At 38.8% G+C, this 25,997-nt stretch overlaps 1 protein-coding gene across 4 annotated transcripts in view; it reads left to right on the top strand.

Moving 5' to 3' along the window:
- The first annotated feature begins 535 nt into the window (after positions 1-535).
- Positions 536-25,997, top strand: part of FBXL4 (F-box and leucine rich repeat protein 4) — a 93,566-nt gene continuing 68,104 nt past the window's right edge. For 3 of the 4 annotated variants that reach the window (XM_023727576.1, XM_023727577.1, XM_023727575.1), the window contains exons 1-3: positions 542-673; positions 18,024-18,141; positions 18,794-19,377. In XM_023727576.1, coding sequence (XP_023583344.1) covers positions 18,866-19,377 — 512 coding nt within the window. In that variant the 5' untranslated portion in view covers positions 542-673; positions 18,024-18,141; positions 18,794-18,865. Of the gene's footprint in view, positions 674-18,023; positions 18,142-18,793; positions 19,378-25,997 lie in introns of all 4 variants that reach the window. The other variant, XM_004372410.1, reaches the window with a different exon arrangement.

The following is a 25,997-nucleotide window of genomic DNA, read 5'->3' as shown; positions in this document are numbered from 1 at the left end:
ACGGAAACCTTGTAACGGGATAAATACGATTCAAACTAAAGAAGGGATGTTACTTATTTACTTAATTAAAAATGCCTGAGTAAGGGCGACCCTGTGAGCATCTTCTTCATCAGAGTTAATAATTACGGGGTTCCGAATGTTGGGGAAGGGAATGAACCTGAAGGAAGGATTTAAATCTGGGGCAGGAGAGAGTTTGCAAACTTGGAGAAGTACGCAGAGTGCCTATAAGAATTATTCCACTTTTCCTCTGAGGATCCATCCATAATCCCTATCAATCACCTGACCCACCAACTCTGAACTGAAGAAGCCCTAACAGCCCACAAACGGCGGCCTGACGCGCGCGCGAGACTATTTCACCGCGGACCTGCAACCTCTGCCCGGAGTGGAGTAACTGGCAATTTGTATGGTAAGGAGGCCGGTAAGAAGCTCCACCCCGGCCTAGGAGCGGGCGGTCCAGAGGCTCTGAGCGCCGCCCGCTGAGCCGAGCCCGGCCTCCCTCTTGACCCCGCCCCTCCTGTGGCCTCGAAGTCTTCCTTTCCGGGTCGCGCTGGGCCCGCTCGCAGCGGTCGCGCCGTAGCGCGGGAGTCTGGGAGCCGCCTCCGTGCTCGGGCCTCCCTGCGCCGCCTGGTCGCTGGTGAAACTTGCGGCGCGTGCCTCTCCCGGACCCTTCAGGGTACGGCCCTTCCTTTACTTTTCCCTCCTGCGCGTCTCCGTTTTCCTCCTTCGGCGCTGGGGGCGGGGCGCCGCGCTCTGGGAGCCTGGGCGCCGGGCCCAGGCCCCCGCCGACTGCCTCTCACCACCACCGGTCCCCCGCGCTTTCCCGGGACCCTGAAAACAGCGTACGTGTGTTGGACGCTGCTTCTCTGCACCAGTCTGCCTGCGGGGCGCGAGGCCTGGCCCCGGCGTGCGCGCTTGGCGCAGGGTTGTTTACAGCGCGGACTCTGCGGTTAGCCCAGACCCGTCTGCGGTGCTGTCGGCCACCTGTCTGTCATCTATGTACTTGTTGCTCCTGTGCCTGTTGACTTCATTTCCCATTAACATCCTATGGTTTTTTCTGACCTGGCCCATGTGTTGTTTCCTCAGGATTGCCACACGATGCCTGGCTGCAACATTGTTTCTACGTTTAGGGGTGTCTTAGATGATGATAATCACCCACTTGGCCTGCTTGTCAGGATGTTTGCAGTGGGGGTGGTTTTGGGTTTCATTAATGGTTTCCCAAATGCTCATTGCTACAAAGCCTTGTTCACTGATTGATTTATACAAATAATTAGAAAGTCAAAATTACATAAACCTGTGGTCAGGTAGTTGCATCTGTGTCTGGCTTTATGCCCTGGAGTACTCATTAACACCAGGTGCAGGGATCTCTGTTCCGGTGGAGGACACAGCCTGCCTTTACTGATTCCACCTTGCATTATGCGGTTTCTTAAACTCATTTTTTCCTTCAAGCTCACTTCATCTTCTGCCCACCTATACTATATATTGTGTCTATTGGATGAGTTGAGGGAGATTATCCAGACACATAAACGCTCCCATAGTCCTTTATTAAGTTCTTGGGAGAAAGGGTTAGTGTACTTGTCTTTTTAGCCAAAATATGCATTACCCCATAGTTGTTGCTAGTTACGTGGCGTGGGCATCCACTCATGTACATCAGAATAAAACGTTGTCATATTCTGCGGCATCTTCAGGATGATTGGTATGCACAAGGCCATTGTTGCAACCACTGCGTATTTTGAGTGCCTTGCAACCTAGGGAGCTCACCTTCCAGCATAATATTCTGTCGTGATCCATGGGGTTTTCACTGGCTAACTTTCTAAAGTAGATTGCTACCCTTTTTTTTCCCGGTCTGTCTTAGACTGGAAGCTCTGCTGAAACCTCTCTACCATGGGTGACCCTGCTGGTATTTGAAATACCAGAGGCATAGCTTCCAGCATCATAGCAGCAAGCAAGCCATCACAGTATGATAAACTGACAGGTGGATGGTGGTACCTCATAGTAGTCATTTTAATTGTTAATTAAATCGGATTCTTCTTTTCACACTTCTTTTTTGATCTTCTTTTCACACTACTTTTTTGAGTACTAACCTCTTTTTTGAGGGGTGAGGAGGGCAGTATTGGTGCAGTAGTAGAATTCTTACCTTCCATGCAGGGGACCTGGATTTGATTCCTGGCCAATGTACCTTGAATGCAGCCACCACCCATCTGTCATTGGAGGCTTATGTGTTGCTATAATGCTGAACAGTTTTCAGTGGAGCTTCCAGACTAAGACCAGGAAGAATGGTCTGGCAATCTGCTTCTGAAAAAACAACTCCTGAAAACCTTATGAGTCACAACAGTCTGATCCCACTGTGCATGGACATTATGGATTGCATTGTGTCCCCCAAAAATGTGTGTCAACTTGGCTAGGCCGTGGTTCCCAGTATTATATGGCTGTCCTTCATTTTGTGACCTGATGTAATTTTCCTGTGTATTGTAAATGCTAACCTCTATGATGTTATTGAGGCAGGACACAATCTACAGGATTAGGTTGTATCTTGAGTCAGTCTCTTGAATATAAAAAGAGAGATGTGAGCAGAGAGGAGAGGAATGTCATACCACCAAGAGAGAAGAGCCAGGAGAAGAGTGCGCCCTTTGAACCTGGGGTCACTGCACTGAGAAACTCCTAGAGCCAAGGGAAAATTGATGACAAGGACCTTCTACCAGAACCGACAGAGACAGCATTCCCCTGGAGCTGCACCCTGAATTTGGACTTCCAGCCTCCTAGACTGTGAGAGAATAAATTTCTGTTTGTTAAAGCCATCTACTTGGAGTATTTCTGTTAGAGGAGCACTGGATAAGTAAGACAGTGGGGTTGCCGTGAGTCAGGGCAGACTCAACGGCAGCTAATAACAACATACCCTATCAACACACTAAACATAGTAATTATTTTTTTAACTCATTTTTGTATTCACTTTTATTGGAGGTCATTTGCTTTAATTGTCTCTATTGTTAGGTGCTGTCAAGTCAGTTCTGACTCATAGCAACCTTATGTACAACAGAATGAAACACTGCCCTGTTCTGTTCCATCCTCACAGTCATTGTTATACTTGAGATCATTGTTGCAGCCAGTGTGTCAGTCCATCTCATTGATGTTCTTTCTCTTTTTTGCTGACCCTCTACTTTACCAAGCATGCTGTGCTTCTCCAGGAACTGGTCCCTCCTGATAACATGTCCAAAGTATCTGAGACGAAGTCTCCCCATCTTTGCTTCTGAGGAGCATTCTGGCTGTACTTCTTCCAAGACAGATTTGTTCATTCTGTGGCAGTCCATGGTATATTCAGTATTCTTTGCCAACACCATAATTCAAAGGTGTCAGTTCTTCTTCGGTCTTCCTTATTCATGGTCCAACTTTCGCATGCATATGAGGGGATTGAAAACACCATAGCTTGGGTCAGGCTCACCTTAGTCCTTAAAGTGACATCTTTGCTTTTTAACACTTTAAAGGGTCTTTTGAAGCAGATTTGCCCAGTGTAATGCATTGTTTGATTTCTTGACTGTTACTTCCATAGGTGTTGATTGTTGATCCAAGTAAAGTGAAATCCCTGACAACTTCAGTCTTTTCTCCATTTATCATATTGTTGCTTATTGGTCCAGTTGTGAGGATTTTTGTTTTCTTTATGTTGAGGTGTAATCCGTACTGAAGGCTGTAGTCCTTGTTCTTCGTCAATAAGTGCTTCAAGTCCTTTTCACTTTAAGCAAGCAAAGTTGTGTCATCTGCATAACAAAGGTTGTTATTGAGTCTTCCTCCAATCCCGATGCCCCATTCTTTTTCATATAGTCCACCTTCTCGGATTATTTGCTCAGCATACAGATTGAATAAATATGGTGAAAGGATGTAACACCTTTCCTGATTTTAAACCGCATGGTATCCCCTTGTTCTGTTTGAACAACTGCCTCTTGGTCTATGTACAGGTTCCTCATGAGCACAATTGTTGTGGAAATTCCCATTCTTTGCGATGTTATACATAATTTGTCATGATCCACACAGTCAAGTGCCTTTGCATAGTCAGTAAAATACAGGTAAATATCTTTCTGGTGTTCTCTGCATTCAGCCAAGATCATCTGACATCAGCACTGGTACCTCTAGTTCCAGGTCCTCTTCTGAATTGGGCTTGAATTTCTGGCAGTTCCCTGTTGATACACTGCTGCAAGTGCTTTGGAATTACTTTTAGCAAAATTTTCCTTACATGTGATATTAATGGTATTGTTCGATAATTTCTGCATTCTGTTGGATCACCTTTCTTTGGTATAGGCACAAATATGGTTTTCTTCCAGTCAGTTGGCCAGGTAGCTGTCTTCCAAATTTCTTGGCATAGACAAGTGAGCACTTCCAGCATTTGTTGAAACATTTCAGTTGTCTCTAAAACGGCTAATTTCACAAACATATATAAATGCAGATCCATCTTTGCTGATTTGTTTCTGATCTGGAACCCTTCTGAAATCATGAAGGTTACCGTTCTCTTTTTCAGACAGGTGAATGGTTGGGTTCTTGAACAGGCTTTGCCCTGGGCTTGATGATTGGGTAGGTGTGGAGTAAAGTATTTAACTGCCCAATGAATTTGGTCTTTTCCTTGGTTCCTGAGAGAGAACCTTTAAAACCTTGGAATTTCTCTAGTGATTGAAGTATCTTTGACGAGGCCTCCAGACCACACTTGAGGGTTTATACTAATAAGGTGATTCAGGCAGGGGCTGGCCAGGCCAAAAACACCCACAGCATGGTATCAGTTGACCTGGGAAGGGGACATGATTCAATATATAAAACCTACATAATGAGGCCCAATAAAGGCTCTGGGGAGTGTCTGGGTGGCAGAAAGAGTTAAGTGATCGACTACTAGCCGAAAGGTTGGCAGTCCAAACCCACTCAGAGGTGCCTTGGAAGACAGGCCTGGCAGTCTGCTTCCAAAAGCTCAAAGCCTTGAAAACCCTATGGAGCAGTTCTACTCTGTACACGTGGAGTCACCGTGAGTAAAAATCAACTTGATGGCAGCTAATAACAAAGGCTCTGGACATGGAAGTTTCATGGGCTTGGTGGTAGACATTGGGGCATGTGGGAGGGTAATGAGTCCTTTGGGAACTCTTCCAGGCCTCACCCAATGCATCTTTACACTTGTATCCTTTTTGCTGTAATAAAACTGTAATTGTAAGTATAGCACTTTCCTGAGTTCTGTGAGTCCTAGTGAATTATTGAGCCCAAGGAAGTAGTAGGAACTAATTGGTCAGAAGTGAGGGGACTGGGGACCTCAGCTTATGGTGACGTCCTGAAAGGTTAGTGGGAAAACCCCGAATTTGTAGCCAGCAGGTGAAAAGTGAGGGTGTTGTGGGGACTCCCAAGCTTGCGGCTGGCATCTGAGGTCTTGGGCAGACTTGTCAGTCTAGAGGACTGTGCCCTTTAATTTATGAGGTATGACCTAGTCCTGGGTGGTTAGAGTCAGAGGAAGAAGTGCTGCGTGTGTAGCTGGTGTCAGAACAGAGGGGAACAGATTTGGTAATAACTTGATTTGGATTGATCCTTTAAGTTTGGTGTCATAGAGAAGTGGGATTTGATTTTCCAAGCATTAGGACATGCCAGCTGGTAGATGTCCTTTAGAGTATGCTGGTCGAAAACGTATAAGCTAGGATGCCCATAAACAAGCTGATACTGGGGTATCATCTCTCTAACTTGGCTTGTCATTTGGTCCCAAACAAATGAAGACTAAAAATAAAGCATACAGAACAGTTCCATCACCCTAAAAATTTCTTTATGCAGTCCCTATGTAGTTAATGCAGTTAGCTCCTCTTTCTTCCCCTAACCCATGGCAACCACTGATTTGTTTCCCTTCCCTATAGTTTTGCTTTTTAGAGTATCACATAAATGCAATCATAATATGGAGGCTTTGGGATCTGGCTTCTTTCACTTAACAAAATGCATTGAAGATTCATCTATGCTATTGCCTGAATCTGTAGTTCATTTCTGTTTATTACTGAGTATTATTTCATTGTATGGATGTATCACTATTTATCCATTCACCTATTGAAGGACATCTTGGGTATTTCCAGTTTGGGGTGATTAGGAATAAAGCTGCTGTACACATTCATGTACAAGTTTTTATTTGAACACAGATTTTCCGTACACTTGGGTAGATATCTAGGAGTGGGATTGTTGGATCATTTGGTAAGGATATATTGAATTTTTTATTTTTTATTATTGTGTTTTAGGTGAAAGTTTACAGCTCAATTTAATTTCTCATACAAAAATTTATACACATATTGTTATGTGACCCTAGTTGCAATCCCTATAATGTGACAGCACACTCGGCCTTTCCACTCTGGATTTCCAGTGTCCATTCAACCAGCTCCTATCCCTTTCTGCTTTTTCATCCTGCCTCTGGACAGGAGCTGCCCATTTAGTCTCATATATCTACTTGAACTAAGAAGCATGCTCTTCATGAGTATTATTTTATGTTTTATAGTCCAGTCTAATCTTTGAAGAGTTGGCTTTGGGAGTGGTTATAGTTCTGGTTTAACAGAGAGTCCAGGGGCCGTGTCTTCTGGGATTCTTCTAGTCTCAGTCAGACCATCAGGTATGATCTTTTTACGTGAATTTGAGTTCTGCACTACACTTTTCTCCTGCTCTGTCAGGAACTCTCTGTTGTGTCCCCTCTCAAGGCAGTCTTTGGTGGTAGCTGGGCACCATCGAGTTCTTCTGGTCTCAGGCTGATGGAATCTCTGGTTTATGTGGCCCTTTTGTCTCTTGGGCAGATATTTTCCTTGTGTCTTTGGTGTTCATTCTCCTTTGCTCCAGGTGGGGTGGGACCAATTGGTGCATCTTAGATGAGGATATATTGAATTGTATAGTAAACTACGAAACTGTTTTCAGAGTGGTTATACTAGTTTACGTTCTCACTGGCAGTGTTTGCCGCATCTAATTGGGTATCATTTTAAAATTTGATTAATCTGTGATTAATTCTTCCCGGATTGAAGATACTCTAACTGTCCCAGGATTGACCCTTGTGAAACTATGCTTAATACTGCTCTTTGGTAAAATGTTTCCTATTTTATAATTGTATTGTACTTGAGCTGATGGCCATCTTGGTGCATCTGCCACTGTATTTTTATGTTTTTAATAACATTTGATTACTCAATTCCATTTTAGAAATTGATAATTGTAAGTCTGCTATGTATATTCTCTCTGCTGGTCTAAAGTATCTGTAACTGTTACCAAAGACACTGTCAGATTTGTCTGACATTTGTATATTTCATGCTATCAGATTCTTACTCATAGATTTTTGCTTACATTATTTAGTAGTGAAAGGTAATTTAATTTGCAAGTAATGACCAACAGCCTATTCCGTTTTCTTCTATTTTTTGCCTGCGTATAGCTGATGACTTTTGTTGGTACATTTTAAAAATGTATATGTGAATGAGATGTTTCTTTTTCACCTACTCTGCACACTGAGGACTCTGTGCTTTCAGTACACTATCAGAACTTGAATGACTGAATAAAAGAATCTCTATGATTATTTGAGCATTTTATTGCTCCTAGGCAGAAGTTCAGAACAAAAATGACATTTTTTACAAAGTAGAAAACTTGTGGAGGTTCTCAGCATGTTGTGTGGAATTTATTTGAAACAAAGCATTTTGTGTGCCTGTGTCTGAGACTACACCTTTGTTTATATGCATGCGTATATAAGACTGTGTATATGTGTTATCTATGCAGAGTACAAGATCAGTACAATCATGCACACATAACGTTCATTCAGGAAACATCTGACCACATATACATCCGTAGTCCCTGGATTATAAACGTCCTATTTATGTACAACCCGTAGTTACAAACATCCCCCATAAAGCTTATTGTATTAAAAATTCAAGGTACATACAGTGGTTCATAATAACAGATGATCGCTACTTTGCAGTGTGCATCAAAATATCATTATTACTGTATGACTATGTTAAAGATGTTTTAGTGTATTTGAAAGTGTTTCTTTAATGTTTTTTATGCTTAGAAAGGTACACTATATACTATATACTAAGACAAAGGTTTGACTGACTAATGTTAGATACAAACTATACCTAACTGTTCCGACTTAAGTACAAATTTGATTTAAATACAGACTTAGGAACAGAACTCATCTGTAATCTGGAGACCGCCTGTATACTAATATGGTGTTCGCACAATGTCCAAAATGTCCTGTTTCACAGAACATATCATGGACATTAAGCAATGTGTGACTGTATACAAAAACCAACTATATTTCTGTATACTAGTAATGAACAACTAAAACTTAAAGATTACAATAGCATTAAAAACATGAAATATTTAGACATAAATTTAGCAAAATATTTGTAAGACTTATACACTGAAAATACAAAACATTGATGAGAGAAGAAATTAAAGAAGACCAACAGTGGAGATAAAAATAGAATAATAAAAATTAATCCAATTAATTCAGTTAATCTAAAAGGAAAATAAAAAAGGAATATATGTGAAAAAAAAGAAAACCCCATACCATACACAAAACATTAATGTGAGATAGATTATAGACTTAATGTAAGAACTAAAACTAAAAAATTTCTAAAAAAAAAAAAAAAAGATCTTTGTGACCTTGGGCTAGGTAAAGAGTTCTTAGATGGGACACACAAAACTATACCATAAAAAAAAAAAAAAAGATAAATTGTGTTTAATAGTAGAAACTTTTCTTCTTTAAAAGATATCATCATGAAAGTGAAAAAACAATCACTGATTGGGAGTAAATGTTTGCAAAACATATATCTGATAAAGAGCTCATATCTAGAACTTATAAAGAACTTTTATATAATAAGGGAAAAAAAGCCTGATATAAAATATGGGCAAAATAGACATTTCACTAAAGAAGATACAAATAGCAAATAAGCACATAAAAAGGTGCTACATTCATTAGCCAGTTGAAAAATGCAATTTAAAACCATGAAATGCCACCACCTATCTACTAATCTAAACCAAACCAAACCCATTGCCATGTAGTTGATTCCGATTCATCCACTCTATAGGAGAGAGTTGAACTGCCCCAGAGGGTTTCCAAGGAGCAGCCGGTGGATTCGAACTGCTGACCTTTTGATTAGCAGCCGAGCTCTTAACCACTGTGTCACCAGGCCTCTATCTACCTGCTAGAATGACTAAAAGTTGACAGTATCCACTGTTGGTGAAGATGTGGAGATACAGAACTCTCATACATTGCTGGTGGGAGTATGAAATGGTACAGCCTTTCACAAAGGATTTGGCAGTTTCTTTTAAAGTTACACATTTACCGTAAGACCTGGGAATCCCATAACTAGGTATTTATCCAAATGAAATGAGTTGTATGTTAATGTTCATTCCGCTTTATTCACGATGGGCAAAAACTGGAAAAAACCCAAATGTCCATCAACAGGTGAATAGATATATCCATACAATGGAAGTTTATAACCCATCATTAAATGATGAAGAAAAAAGGGAAAATATAGATGTCGTAGCATGGTGGCATCTGTATCTCTGGTACCCTATATTATACCTTGTGTGATCTGAAACATGCCCTCCTTTTCAATTTGTGAGATAGTACCTAGGACAAGAAGAGGATTTCCATCTTTGTGTCAGAAAATCATCATTCACTCATCCTACAGCTTTTTTTTTTTTTTTTTTAAGCCCTGAGTCCTCTAATTCCTTTTCTTGCATTTTTTACTACTAACAATTATATTGTAAATATTTCAGAAATTTAGATATGCTTGTTAAGAGACAGTCTAGGACAGAAAAAGAAAAGTCATTCTGTAGAATTGTCAGTTGCTGTCGAGTCAGCTCTGATTCATGGTGACCTTATGCATAACAGAATGCCATCTTCAGGGTTGTTGGTATGTTTCAGTCCATTATTGCAGCTATTGTGTCACTCTATCTCACTGAAGGTTTCTCTCCTTTTCATTGGCCCTCTAGCAAACATTATGTCCTTTTCTAGCGATTGGTTTTTCCTGATGACATCTCCAAAGTAAGCAAATCGAAGTCTTGCCATCCTCACTTCTAAGAAACATTCTGCTTGTATTTCTTCTAAGATCTGTAGATTAAATTGGTTCTAAATCTTATCCCATTTTCCCTGACAAGTTCATTCCTAGTCTTTGGCACCTCTTGCTTAGTCACTGCTATTTGTTCATTAACTTAGCAGAAGTTTTTGAAGAGCCTGCTATGTTCCAGGCTTTTTCTATCACATCTTTGCATTTTTGAGCCCTGCCTTGATTCTTGGAAGAGAGAGAGATGATGTTTACATCTCAGGTTTTCAAGATTATCCCTCTGCCTTTAGGCCAGTTCTTTTGGGCATTACTTACTTCTTTGTCACCCATCTTCTTTCTACCTCATTTTTCCCCTGTGCCTTTTCATTACTTATTCTCTTGCTAATTTTTTTGAGGCAGTTTTTGCTTTTTGGGTGAGTTCAGGCTTCCAAACACATTGCTCCATTTTAGCATCCAGGCCTGGGCGTCTTTGTTGCCCATGTGGTAACTGCGATATAGTCTGTCCTTAAGTGTTTGCACTTATATCTTGGTTATCTGCTTCTGCAACGTTGGGGCTTCTTCCTGGCTGGCTCTCCTGCTAGTTTGCTTCTGATTCATTTGTCTAGATTTTCAAGAAGCTTTGAGACCAGACAGGAGGCTCTTTTATTCCTGTTGATTCACTTGGTTCGGTTAAGAACTCCACCCATTTATTCTGTATCAGATCCCTATTAGTTAAAAAATACAATAATAATAAACATTTTAACTGGAGAAGAATTTAGTTAGAGGAAGAGGGCACACATAAAGTGGTAAGTAATATACCAGCCCCAGTAGTCTCCTTACTGATAGTGTTGCATTTTTACAATATTTTAGTTTTAAGCATATAGTACAATGGAAAGGTAAATAGTGATGATGAAAAAAAAGGAATGCTTTTGCTAACACTCAGCCTTTGCTCTTCCCCAGTATATCTAACACCAGGATAATATCAGCCTTTCTTTTTTTGCCCTTGCTCTTATATTATCACCTCTCTTGCCCTGTCTCTTCTTGCTCTTAGGTTATCCCCTTTTTTTTTTAAAGAACTTCTTTTTCTCCCATACTTTTTCCAGTTTTCCATAATCAACCTATGGTCTTAACATAGATTTGGAGTGTTAAAAAATCATTGTATTTGAGGAAATAGCTTTCTTTTACCTCTCTAATCTTCTCTCTCATGAATCAATCTTTAATTTCAATCAGAGTGTCTTTGTGGCCAGAGTCAAGTCTCTTATGTATTCAGGGATTTCTTTTGTACTAATAAAAGTTACCACTTTTTTACATTCTCTTCAAACAGTCAGATTTCAATATGTATACTGTTCCTTCTTGGATGGCTTCAGAGAAGCTCGACATTTGATTCTTACCTATTGTGTTTCGGTTTTTATTATCCATTTTTTTCTTCTTTTTCTCTACATCAAGATACGGAACATTTTTTTCCTTCAGTTTTTGGTCTACATGTGCTTTATCTTGAAGAGTCACAGGTTTAATTTCTGGTGTTTATTTTAAACTTGTCTGTTTTAATTCTCTCATGCCATCTACTATACCAGTCTCGATAAATATAGAACAAATGTTTATTGAGCATATATGATGTGTTAGGCCCTAAGGGTATAGTTGTAATTAAGGCACATTCTCTGAACTTGAGAAGTTCATAGTCTGTTGGGGTAGAGAAATATCTCAGTGGGTGTGATTGTTAAGGTTGTGTGTCAGTTTGGCTGGGCCGTGATTCTCGATGGTTTGGCAGTTACGTAATGAGGTAGTTTGGCAGTTATGTAATGATATGGTCATCCTCCGTGATGTGATCTGATATGATCAGCCCATCAGTTGTAAGGGAAGTTTCCTTGGGGGTGTGGCCTGTATCTAGTATACATATACAGATGCTCTGGCAAAGCTTTCTTTTGCTCGGCATCCAGCATCCAGCTTGTCATCATCTGGCTTCTAGTTCTGGGTGTCGTTGGCCTCCACAGCCTCTGATCCAGCAGTTTGCAGTCTTACCTGCTGATCTTGAATTCATTAGCCTCCCCCGTGAGCCAGCAGCCTGCCATCTGACCTGCTGATTTTGGGTTCATCAGCCCCTGCAACTACAAGAGTCCAGAGAAGCCTCCAGCCTGACATCCGACCCACGGACTTGGGACTTGCCAGCCTCTACAAGTATATGTGTGTGTATATATATATGTGAAGATGTTAATATGTGAAAGTATAAGCACTGTTGAGGGCACAGATGTTCTGGTGGGTCTACAGCAAGGGTTGGGGTGTGTGGCAGTGCAAGGGACAGGGAGAAGATGGGTGCAAAGGTAGGGGGTACGTCTTTGTATATCTCGTTAGCAAAAAGAAGGCCTTCCTCTAATGGTACCTTTATATATTTAAGAGGCAGGAGGAGGAAGATGACCCAGGAAGGAGATTGAGAAGAGGTTCCCAGAGAAGCAGGAGGAGATCTAAGAGCATGTGGTGGTAATAGAAGCCTAGAGGGGGAAGACTAGTAGAGACGGCTGACTATGAGTGTCAGATGCTGCACCAAATTCAAATACAGTTACACGCTTTCCTTGATCGATATTTTCCTCCATTTCCCCATATCTTGATTTTTAGATTCAACCAGAAAAATCCTTTCCTCAAAACAGTGTCTTTGGATCAGTTTCCGCAGGATTCATAAACTATAACATTTAAGATTTGACCTTTTTTTCTTGATTTACCACGACTTTATGTACTTTATTGCATTTTGGTGCTATCCTGCAAAGCTGTCTAAACAGTTATTTTCTCTTGCACTTATTAGCATGTTTTTGTGGACTATTTTGCAAGTAAGTATTGTGTTACTTCTTGCTTTCAGAATATGACTGTGCTTTATTGTCTGTCATTTTTATCTTTTTTTCCATGTCTTTTTACTTTAAGATAAGTTGAGAATCCTCTTTTGAGTTTTAAAATTGGTATCCAGTTTTGAAAGACAATCAGAAGAAAGTTGTTATCCAGGTTGCATGAAATCACAGTTGATGAACCTAGCCTTTCCCTTGTCCTGGCTCTAATTCATTCTCATTGCCTCCTTTTGTTTATTTCACAAAGAATCCTCCTTTTCCATCCTCCCCTTACCTCTGCCCAAGCACAAGCCGTCTTCTCTGCAGTTCCTGCCATCCTGCTTCTGTCCGCCTCATCGACTCCCCATCTCACTTCAAATCTCAGTAGTAAACATATGTTCTCCCTTGTCTATACCTCTTAATTTCTCTTTTCCACTGTTGTAGCTTTCTCTGTAATTGTATTATTTAACTTTGTTAAGCATTTTATAATATGAAAGATGTGGTTGAAAATAAAGTTGTATTATGATAAAATCATGTTGTATGAAGCAAGTTGCTTCCCAAGGAGTGTGAAAGTCTCATGATACAAATTAAAAGGGCTGTTGTTTTGTGTTCCTTGACTATGCTAGTATAAAAGTTCAGTATGTTGTGAGACTTTCTCACCCCTTAATCATTGTTGGTTGTTGATTGGGTAAGCAACTAATAAAGACCACCCTATTTCTAATTTTGACTGTTAGTTGGAAAATAATATTTTTTGTTTTTTTAAAAAATGTGAGTATTTAAAATTAAAGTAGCTTTTTGAATGAACTGGAAGAGAAAGTGAGTGCCTCCTGAAAGGTTTATTTTATAATCATTCCCTTGGACAAATTTGATGTCCTAGACTAATATTTATTTGGGTCAAGTGGGACAGAAATCATTTTGTCTTTGATTCTCATTCTCCTAATAAAATAGAGTTATTGTATCTTTTACATTTTGTTTATTGCCCATTGGGATATTCATTGGTTATCCCAAATTGCCTACATGCTTTGGCAAAAGTCCAGAGAGTACATACATGGATAATTTGGACTTCTACATTGGTTGTTGCTGCCCACATGAATCCTGAGGCATTGGCGCTACTCCCCCTTTCAGCTTCATTTCCCAGGGAAAAGTAGAGGGAGCTATCCTTTCTTCCCCATATGCTCTTTTCCACCCCCAAAACACTTCTATGTGTCATCTTAGTAGATTGTGAAGGAGTTTAGAATCAATGAAGGGTGTTAACAATAGGTTTACACATTTCCCTTTTTAATTTCTATGCCTTATTTTTAAAAACAGGTTTTAGCTTCTGTTATATTTTTCGAATACACTGTAGGGAAAAGAATAAATATGTTTATTCTTACACTGCTTTTCTTTCAAAAATTTCTTTTATCATTTTTAGCTTTATCTCACAGAAAATTAACTTTCAAACTTAGTCTTATCCGTAGTTGGAAAAAACAAAGCTTCCATTTTGCATTTCTCTTCTGTGCTAAAGAAGTGTGAACATATAATATATATATACATTTATTTACAATTTATAACTCACATATGTTGCCTCAATGTAAAATTTTACTTTAAAAATTTTTATTTAACTTTAAAACAACTTAAAAATAATGTGACCCATATGCAGTCTTAATGTGTTTGATATTACCTGATAACCCACAATAGTAAAAACTAGCTGGTAAATAGTTATAAAGCTTGAGGCTTGGTATGTCAAATGGAATTTGATTTTCACAATTTGTCTCAATCTTTTCGCCAAAAATGATTGTGAAACTCACAGGAGTGATAATATCTCATTTTGTAGACGTTTCCTTGGTTTTATAAAACTGCTTTACTCTCCTATTAATACAGTTTTAGAAAGAATGTGGAAGGAGCTTAGCTGAAGCATTTCATAGATTGTAGAGTGAGAAGTGATGTCCAAAGATTCTACAGTGAAACTTAACCATCGTCTCAGCAAACAGTTTTCTGTCTTTCCTGTGGCGATCCCCAGGGATACAACATCTAGTCTTCCAAATTAGCTGATCTGTCAGTTAAGTTGGGTACTTGTTATAAGTTGTTTTTAATTTCCTAAATTTTACTTTTATAGTTTAACTCTGCAACAGTCCCCCTTCATCCGTGGGGGGTACATTCCAAGACCCCCGTGGATGCCTGAAAGCACGAATAATACTGAACCCTATATATACTATTTGTCCTATACATACATACCTATGATAAAGTTTAATTTATAAATTAGGTACAGTAAGAGATTGACAACAGTAACTAATAATAAAATAGAACAATTATGACAACATACAGTAATAAAAGTTACGTGAATGTGGTCTCCAGGCTGGATGGAGTGGGATGGCAAGAGATTTCTTCACGCTACTCATTTAACATTTTCACACTGGGGTGACCAGGGGTAACTGAAACCACGGATGAGTGGGAGCTACTGTATTTCATTAGTTCTTTTTCTTTTAAGAAAGAAAAGGACCGTTTTAAATTTATAGAGAGGCTATTTTGAAATAAAGTATATATTGTAAAAGAAAAAGCTGTATCTCAAATTTTGGTGATAAGGATTAGAGATTTTTTGTAGTTGTAAAATTTTTTTTGACAGGTTTATACTTGTGGTAGGTGAAATGTTTGAATAAAGAAGTGATATGACTAGATAATTGTTTTTCTTCACATTTATAACATGACCTGTACTTCAGCACTTGGTGTTACATGTCCTGAGATGAATCAGCACTAGGAGTATGTGCTACAGAAAAATCTTACTTACTTTAGTAAATGCTTTGTTACCCTTCTCCGGAAAATGTCTTGTTCAGATTGTTCTATTATTGCTGGTTCTTGGGGTACAAATTCCTCCATCTGGTGACTTTACTGACTGTCCTTCAACATGGTTCATTTTCTCTTGTGTTCTGTGTTTTTTTTTGTTTTACTGTAATGCATCTTCCGTGAGGGTTTGGTCTGTTCTGGGTTATGGAAGCATCCCTGCACAGAGGTTCTACATTTGTCCCTATCACACCTTCAAGTTTTACCAGTTTGGGACTACTTAAAACTATATTTTTTTGGCTTGCTGGTGGTGGGGGAAGTGATCCTAATTCATGAAGGAAATGTGAATTTAGGTCCATACTATATGCATGATATGTGCCTGTTATGGATTGAATTGTGTTTGTCAACTCTAAAATGTTTGTCAATTTGGCTAGGCCATGATTCCCGCTGTTGGGTGGTTGTCCTTCATTTTTTGATCTGATATATGATTTATCCTGTGTGTTGTAAATTCTCATCTCTCTGATATTAATGAGACATGATGTATTCTACAGGATTAGATTGTATCTTGAGTCCATCTCTTTTGAGATATAAAAGAGAGAAGCAAACAGAGAGGAGAGGGACCTCATTACCACCAAGCAAGAAGAGCCAGAGTGGAGCATGTTCTTTGAACCCAGGGTCCCTGCACTGAGAAGCTCCTAGACCAGGGGAAGATTGATGACAAGAACCTTCCCCTAGAGCTGACGCCCTGAATTTGGACTTGTAGCCTCTTAAACTATGAAAGAATAAATATGTTTGTTAAAGCCACTCACTTGAGGTATTTCTGTTGTAGCAGCACTAGATAACTAAGACAATGCCTAACAGGGTTCGAATTTCCCTCTAGTGACTTTCGCTCCATTGCCTCAGTTGATGTCATGCCTTCTCGAGCTTCCTGGCCAGTGAGCTTAGTTTTCGTAGTCCTGGTTTTGTAGATAAGCTCTCAAGTCTTGGCTTTGTGAAGATCCTTCCAGATGTGACCCATGGCTTGAAATAATCTCTGCTTGGGTGGTAGAAAGTCTCCTCCTAAACGTTAAGGCCCATAACTGGTTCCCTGAGTCAAGTTAGCTTCTGTTTGATGTTCCTATTTGTTTCTCACAGATGTGGATTTTCCTTGTGTATTTCAAGCTCAGCTCTTTACTGTTTCACTTGTTATATTTTATTAAGCATTTCATTGTGTTTGAATTTGGCCGGGGTGGAGAGGTGGAGGGATTTTGTTATGTAATTTTAAATGTTTCTATATTTTTATAAAAATTTTTTGGTTGTTTATCTCCATTCTAGCAACATGCCAAACATTTTATCGGCTTAGTGGTTAAGAGCTATGGCTGCTAACCAAAAGGTCAACAATTCGATTCCACCAGATGCTCCTTGGAAACTGTATGGGGTAGTTCTGCTCTGTCCTGTAGGGTTGCTATGACTCGGAATCGACTCAACGGCAGTGGGTTTCTTTTTTACATGTATACTGAGTACTGTAAAAAATAAAAAATGTTTGCCAAGATTCCCGCCTTTAAGAAACTCACTCCTAATCTAGACCCTTGTGGAGCTAGGACATACGTGTGATACAAATGCAATGCTAGTAGGTGCCAGAGAGTAAGGCTTTTATTAGTCAGAAAAAGTGTACTTATATGGGATAAAGTAGTTGGAAAGGAATGACAGAGGAAATGAGACTTAAAGTAAAATATGAAAGATGATTAGGACTTGACTGGGTTGACTGTTAGAGAAGAGATGGATCTAGTTTGAGAAGAGCCTTGAAATGCCAAGCCAAGGAGTTTAGATTATATTTTGTAGATTAGAAAAAGCCATTGGAGAGTTTTGAATGGGAAAGACATTTAATGTAAGTAATGTTTTACAATCTTAATTCTAAAGTTTTGGAAGGCTCACATATTTCTTTATTAAATAAAAGTTAATACATTCCCCTTCTTTTACTGAGGAGTAGTTAAACTCAAGACTTCACAGGTACAAAAATAAGGATGCTTGATTTCTTGTTTATATAGACAAGAGGTCACCTGTTCAATGTGGACAGTGGCCAAGCCTGATTATAAGCTAGTGGGGTTGGCTGGGAACAACTGCAGCTGCTGGGAGAGCTCAGGCAAGCCTTTTTGCATGGGTTCCTCTTAATCGTTAAAGGTTACAAACTAATTCAAATTTTACAAAGCTGTTTGATACCAATAAAATATGTCTACAGACATAGTTTGATGCATAAGCTATGGGTTTGCAACCCTTATATAAAAAGGATTCATTATTTTATGCTAAATTTAAAAAAATATGTTAATTATCCAGAATTGTCCACAAGACTCAGAAAAATGTGACCTGCTCAATTTGAATGCTGTCTAATAAATGACTATAATAATCTTTTTGGTGTATTTGACTTCTTAAGTTGGAAGTAAAAATATATTCTGAAACTCTTATCTTACAGGTAAGAAAATGTCACATTTCAGCATTTGTACCTGAAATCAGCATGCAGATTTCAGTCTACATGGACAAGTGCCAACTTTTGCCTTTCCTCTGTGGATCCTGTGACCATTCTATCTGGGGTGAGTGATTTCTAAGAGTAGCTGGCAACAGACCAGATGCCAGCCAGCTGTGGACTGCCCTAACAAATAATGCTAAGAGTTATAAATTAAACACTGTCTGGTGATCTGTGATGTGTAAGGCAGTTAATTTAATTGGTCTGGATTAACTGTCAACTCCAGAAAACTATATTCCCATGTTACGCAATCTATACTTAGCATATTTGGAAGAAAATAATAATGAACAATAGAGAATCATTTGTGAAAATGTGAAATTACAGCAATGCCTGAGATTCTTCTGAATTTACAGCAGCATTTTAGTGGTTCACTATGTATTCTAAATAATTTTAAAAGTTCAAAAATTTCGGTTATTGAATGATGGGTATAATTTTCTATGAAATAGATCTTTTTGGATCATACATCTTCCATTGACTTAAATACCAGCTTTGTTTCTTATATGGCATAAAATTATATACATTGACAATATTTAGGTTTTTTTAGAAGTACCTTGGATAAATTCTTTATACCAGAGATTCACATTTTCAATTTAAAACTTGTTTTTTCAGAGTTTCATTCCGGGAAATTACATTGGGGAAAAAGTCTGTTATTTACCTTATCCATGCATTTTTCTGCTTATTTAAATTATTTTACTTCACCAAGCCATTTATTTTTTTAGAACTTCCTTCAGAGAGTTCATGCATCTTACTGAGGACACCTGACCTTTTGAAGCTTCATAATTCACATCTAGATGTCACCAGTATTTCCTATGTTAACAGTTCTGACTATGTTTTATTATATATGCCTTCGGCGCCGAGCCAGGACAGCTACAAGAGGAGAAGTGATGAACAGCCATAGAACTATAGAATCAAACAGCCGGACTTCCCCTCTCAATGCAGAGGTGATCCAGTATGCCAAAGAAGTAGTGGATTTCAGTTCCCATTATGGAAGTGAGAATAGTATGTCCTATACCATGTGGAATCTGGCAGGTGTACCAAATGTATTCCCAAGTTCTGGTGACTTTACTCAGACAGCTGTGTTTCGAACTTATGGAACATGGTGGGATCAGTGTCCTAGTGCTTCCTTGCCATTCAAGAGGACGCCACCTAATTTTCAGAGCCAGGACTATGTGGAACTTACTTTTGAACAACAGGTGTATCCTACAGCTGTTCATGTTCTGGAAACCTATCATCCTGGAGCAGTCATTAGAATTCTGGCTTGTTCTGCAAATCCCTATTCCCCAAGTCTACCAGCTGAAGTAAGGTAAGACTTGTTTTTAATAACCTAACTTATATGACTGAAAAGCATTGATTGCTGTAATATTTGATGTCCCCCCCCCCATTGGAAGCATTTGCTTAAATAATTTAAAGAAGTTGGATTTTTGATATTTCCTTTGATATATTGTAGGGGAGGAAAAATCACACTATTGAATGCATTCTTCATACTTGTAACACCCACACTGTAATATTCATAGACTATGAGATTTGTGTGCAACAGAATTTACCACACATGAGAACCACCATTTGAACTAATCGAGACATGGGCCAATCTGAGAAGTTAGTAGGAAATATGACTTCTAAAATATTTTCAAACAGGCATCATGTTATCACTTTTAAATACTTCGAGTAATTCACAATAGGCCTATAGAATGATACCTACAGAAGGTCTTCAGGGGATTAGCTTTACTGTTAGGTGTATTTTTGTGACAGTATATTCATTTAAACATAAACGTTGCTTTAAGTAATTTATGTGTTCCTCTTAAAAGCCTAATTGCATCATTAATTTGCATAGCAGCTCCCTACTCTTTGTTTCTCTCTTTTTGTAGTTCAACCTGATTTTTTAATATAATTATTTGAGTAGGTCATATATCCACATTGTCCAAAAATCTAAAAAGTATATAATGCAGTGTCACATATACCCTGTTCCCCATGTACCTAGGATCCATCTGTCTCCCAGAGAAGCTACATTGTCAGTTTCATTTGTGTTGTATCATTCCAGAGTTTCTCTATGCTGATACAAGAAAATACTAGCATACTTTTACTTCCTTTATATACAAAACTAAGCATGCTATTCACCTTGCTCCATACTTGACTTATTTCACTTAGTAGTATATGTTGGATCCTTCCAGTATAAATACAAAGAGAGCTTCCTCATTCTTTTCTGCAGTTGCAAGTAATGTACAGTATATATGTACCCCCAACTTCTTAACCAGTCCCCTATTGATGGGCACTTAGATGTTTCCAGTCTTTACTATTGCAAACATTTTACAGTAAAAACTTTGTTATAAGTCATTTCATATGTGTGCAGGTGTATCTGTGGGATAAATTCTGAGGATTCCTGGGTCAAGGTTGTATGTATTTGTAATTTTGATCTATAGAGCCAAGTGCCCTCCAAAGAGGCTATACCTGTTTATATTCCCACCAACAATGTATATGTATACCTATTTTGCTAAAGCCTCACCCACAGAATTTGTTAATAAATTCTAATATTTTTGCCAATTTAATAGGTGAAAAAAATGATAACCTCATTTTAACTTTAAATTTTTTATTATCTGTGAGGGTGAACATCTTTTCACCTGTTTAAGAGCCATTTATATTTAATTTTCCTCGAACTATGTGATCATATTATTTGCCCATTTTTCTATTATGTGTTCAGTTCTTATCAGGTTTTGGAACTCTTTATATCAATTTATTAATTTACTCATTTATTAAGTATTTGCATGTCTACCATGTGCTAGGCACTATTCTAGGTATTGGAAATGTATCAGTGAATAATGAACAAAATAGACAAAAATCTCTGTGCTTATGAACTTATTCTATTGTGAAGAGAGACATAAATGAAGTAAGCAAATTACATGGTAAGTTAGTAAGTGATACGTACTGCAGTGAAAAGCAAAGCATGGAAGGGGAGGTACAGTTTAACTTGGGTGGTCAGGGAAGGCCTCACTGAGAAAGTAATACTTGAGCAAAACATGAAGGTGAAGGGAGCAAGCCATGAAGGATATCTAGAGGAAGAGCGCTGCAGGCAGAGGGAACAGCAAAGATAAAGGCCTGAGGTGGAAGTATACCTTGCATGTTCAAGGAGTAGTGAGAAGGTATTTCTTTCATTCACAGAAAGTAAAAGAAAGGTTCAGAAGCTGGTAGATGGGTAGACATGATGAAAACATGTGGAAATTCTCTTCTGATTGCTTCTGTTTTCTCAGTGAGGCCAGCCTCATTAGCTTTGAGTGAGGCTGGACAAGGAAACATTGCAAGTGTGACTGGAAAGGTGAAGATATGAAATAATCATCTCAGAGTGAGAAGATTAGGGAAATGATGTGCAGTTGCCAGGAAATATTATGACCACCTTAAATAACTTTATATAACAAGGAAATTAGCCCTTTGACTGTAATATGTTGTTGTTAGATGCCATCAAGTTGGTTCCAACTTGACAACCCTTTGTACAACAGGGGAAAACACTGCCTGGTCCTTTGCCATCCTCACAGTCCTTGCTATGTTTGAACCCATTGTTGCAGCCACTTTGTCAGTCCATTGTGTTGAGGGTCTTCTCTTTTTTGCTGGCCCTCTACTTTACCAAGCATGATGTCCTTCTCCCAGGATTGGTCCCTCCTGCTAACATGTCCAGAGTACATAAGATGAAGTCTCGCCATCTTTGCTTTTAAAGAACATTCTAGGTGTATTTTTTCCAAAACAGATTTGTTCATTTCTCTGGCAGTGCATGGTATATTCAGTATTCTTCGCCAACACTGTAATTCAAAGGCGTCAGTTCTTCTTTGGTCTTCCTTATTAATTGTCCAGCTTTCACATGCAGATGAGGTGATTGAAAATACCATGTCTTGGGTCAGGCACACCTTAGTCCTCAAAGTGACGTCTTTGCTTTTGAACACTTCAAAGAGGTCTTTTGCAGAACGTTTGCCCAATGCAGTATGTCGTTTGATTTCTTGACTACTGCATCCGTGGGCATTGATTATGGATCCAAGTAAAAATGACATCCTTGACAGCTTCAGTATTTTATCCGTTTATCATGATGTTGCTTATTGGTCCAGTTGTGAGGATTTTTGTTTTCTTTATGTTGAGGTGTAATCCATACTGAAGGCTGTAGTCCTTGATCTTCATCAGTAAGTAGTGCTCCAACTCCTCTTTGCTTTCAGCAAGCAAAGTTATGTCATCTGCATATTGCAAGTTGTTAATTAATCTTCCTCCAGTCCTGATGACTCTTTTCTCCTTCATATAGTCCAGCTTCTTGGATTATATGCTCAGCATACAAATTGAATATGAATGGTGAAAGGATACAGCCCTGACACCCACCTTTCCTGATTTTAAACCATGCAGAATCCCCTTGTTCTGTTGGAACAGCTGCCTCTTAGTCTGTGTACAGGTTGTGCATGAGCACAATTAAGTGCTCTGGAATTCCTGTTCTTTTCAGTGTTATCCATAATTTATTATGATCCACGCAGTCTAATGCCTTTGCATAGTGAATTAAACACAGGTAAACATCTTTCTGGCATTCTCTAATTTCAGCTGAGATCCCATCTGACATCAGCAGAGATATTCCTTGTTCCGCATCCTCTTCTGAATTCGGCTTGATTTTCTGGCAGTTTCCTATCGATGTACTGCTGAAACTGGTTTTTACTTGTGTGTGATATTAATGATATTTTTCGATAATTTCCGCATTCCTTTGGATTACCTTTCTTTAGAATGGGCATGTATATGGATCTCTTCCAGTCAGTTGGCCAGGTAGCTGTCTTCTAAATTCCTTGGCATAGATGAGTGAGCGTTTCTAGCATTGCATCTGTTCGCTGAAGCATCTCAGTTGGTATTTGGTCAGTTCCTGGAGCCTTGTTTTTTGCCAATGCCTTCAGTATGGCTTGGACTTCTTCCTTTAGTACCATCAGTTCTTGGATCATATGCTACCTCCTGAAATGGCTGAATATCAGCCAGTCCTTTTTGGTATGGTGACTCTCTGTATTCTTTCTATCTTCTTTTGATGCGTCCTGCATCATTCTACATTCTGCCTATAGAATCCTTCAGTATTGCAACTTGAAACTTGAATTTTTTGTTTTCCTCAGTTGTTTCAGCTTGAGCAGTGCCAAGCATGTTCTTCCCTTTTGGTTTTCTAACTCCAAGTGTTTGCACATTCCATTATAATACTTTACTTTGTCTTCTCAAGCTGCCCTTTGAAATCTTCTGTTCAGCTCTTTTATTTCATCATTTTTTTCCTTTTGCTTTAGCTACTCTGGAGCCCTGGTGGCACAGTGGTTAAGAGCTTTGCTGCTAACCGAAAGGTCAGCAGTTTGAATCCACCAGTCGCTCCTTGGAAACCCTGTGGGGCAGTTCTGCTCTGTCCTGTAGGGTCGCTATGAGTTGAATTTGACTTGACAGCATCTGGTTTTGTTCAGTTTGGTTAGCCACTCTACGTTCAAGAGCAAGTTTCAGAGCCTATTTTGACATCCATTTTGGGTTTTTCTTTCTTTCCTGTCCTTTTAGTGACGTTTTGCTTTCTTCATGTATGTTGTCCTTGATGTCATCCCACAACTCGTCCAGTCTTCGATTATTATTGTTCAGTGCATCAGATCTGTTCTTGAGACGGTCTCTAAATTCAGGTGGGATATACCCAGGGTTATACTTTGGCTTTTGTGAGTTTGTTTTAATTTTCTTCAGCTTTAACTTGAACTTGCATATTAGCAATTGATGGTCTGTCCCCTTCGTAGGCCCTGGCCTTGTTCTAACTGATGATATTGAGCTTCTCCATCATCTCTTTCCACAGATATAGTCGATTTGATTCCTGTGTATTCCATCTAGTGATGTCTGCTTGTATAGTCGCCATTTATATTGTTGAAAAAAGGTATTTGCAATGAATAAGTCATTGGTCTTGCAGAATTCTGTCTTGTGGTATCTGGCATTGTTACTATCACCAAGGCCATATTTTCCAACTACCAATCCTTCTTCTTTGTTTCCAGGTTTCACATTCCAATCACTAATAATTATCAATGCACCTTGATTGCATGTTTGATCAATTTCAGGCTGAAGTTGGTAAAAATCCTCAATTTCTTCATCTTTGGCACTAGTGGTTGGTGCATAAATTTGAACAATAGTTGTATTAACTGGTCTTCCTTGTAGACGTATGGTTATTATCCTGTCACTGACATTGTTGTACTTTAGGATAGTTTTTGAAGTGTTTTTTTTGATGATGAATAACCATAATAACAATGAAAATTGGGACACTGATAGAGAGGTGTTAGATTATTGACTTGTAAACAAGCATAGGATGAAATGGAATGTGTGGCTAATTGCGTCCATATACAATTGCCCCTTTTGCCATGAGACCAGAAGAACTGGATGGTGGCCTGGCTACCATTACTGAACATTTGATCAAAGATTCTACAGAAGAATCCTGGTCAAAAGAGGGAAAATTCAGAACATAATTTCAAATTCTAATGGAATCTAGGTTTTCTGGAGTCATGGAGGCTGAATGAGCCCCTGAAATTTTTGCCCTGAGATAATCTTTAATCATTAAACCAAAAATATCCCCTAAAGTCTTCTTAAAACCAAATAGTAGTTTAGCTTAACATGTAAAGAACATCTGCCTCAAGCATTGTGCTCTTTCAAGATCTGTCTATATAGGATCGAATTCACAAGAGCAACTCCAAAGATTAGACGGAAAACTTAGGGAGCATTGAGTTTATGTTAATGAAGGAGGAGCAATTCGAAAAAGAAGGATATGAATGGTTGCACAACTGGAAGAATGTAATCAGTGCCACTGAGTTGTACATGTAGAAATTGTTGAGTTTGTGTGTGTTCTGCTATGTATATTCTCAATAACAGAAATAAAATAAAAAGACAAATGAGATGCCAACATCATTTATCATCACTATCATTTGTATAAAGGAAACCTCAGTTTATACCAAGAAATTAGGGTGATCAGAATCTCAGAATAATGAACTTTGGCAATTTAGGGCAACATATATATATATGCATTTTTTTTTGTATACACCAATATACATTCTATTACTTTTCATATTTAGTCACAGAAAACTCCATCATGTACTATTTTTTGGGAACCACTGGATTATATTGCCTGTTATTTTAGTTGAGTACATGGTTTTATGCCCACCTTAGTAGTTAGCCAACAAACGAGTACATAGCCCACATGAACCACAGCCTCATTAGCCTGAGACCAGAGAAACTAGATGGTGCCGGGCTACCACTACTGACTGTTCTGACCAGGGACACACTAGAAGGTCCTGCATAGAATGGGAGAAAAATGTAGAACAAAACTCAAATTCCTAAAAAAGGCCAGACTCACTGGACCAATAGAGACTAGAGGAACCCCTGAGACTATCACTGTAAGATACCCTTTTCACTTGGAACTGAAGCCACTGTGGGAGGTTGCCTTTTACCCAAATAATAGATAGGCTTATAAGATTAATAGTATCACCCGTGAGTACTGTGCTCCCTTAAATAATCAACTGTGTGAGACCAAACGGTCAACAATTACCCTACAGCATAGATGAGATGGTAAGGAGGGGCAGGGAAGCTAGATTAATGGAAACAGAACAAACAGAATGGAAATAATGAGAATGCTGACGCATGGTGAAACGTAACCAATGTCACGGAAAGATTTGTATAAAACTTGTTAAATGGGAACCTAATTTGCTATGTAAACTTTCATCTGAAACACAATAAAATACTATTTTTTAAAAAACAGTACATTGGGGTAGTTCAGGAATTTGTTTGCAGGAAATGGACATATAGCTCCAGACCATTCAAAATTTAAAAGCAGTCCTTTCCTGTTTCATGAATCTACATTCCATTGTTCAGTGAGTGAAGTAGAACGGATACAGGTAGTTCTATCAGATTTAAAAGTCTTTTGACTTCTTGCCT

This window comes from Trichechus manatus, unplaced genomic scaffold (assembly GCF_000243295.1).
Source record: "Trichechus manatus latirostris isolate Lorelei unplaced genomic scaffold, TriManLat1.0 scaffold00017, whole genome shotgun sequence".
NCBI lineage: Eukaryota > Metazoa > Chordata > Mammalia > Sirenia > Trichechidae > Trichechus > Trichechus manatus.
Note: the sequence above shows the minus strand (reverse complement) of the source record. Positions and strands in the feature narration are given on the sequence as shown.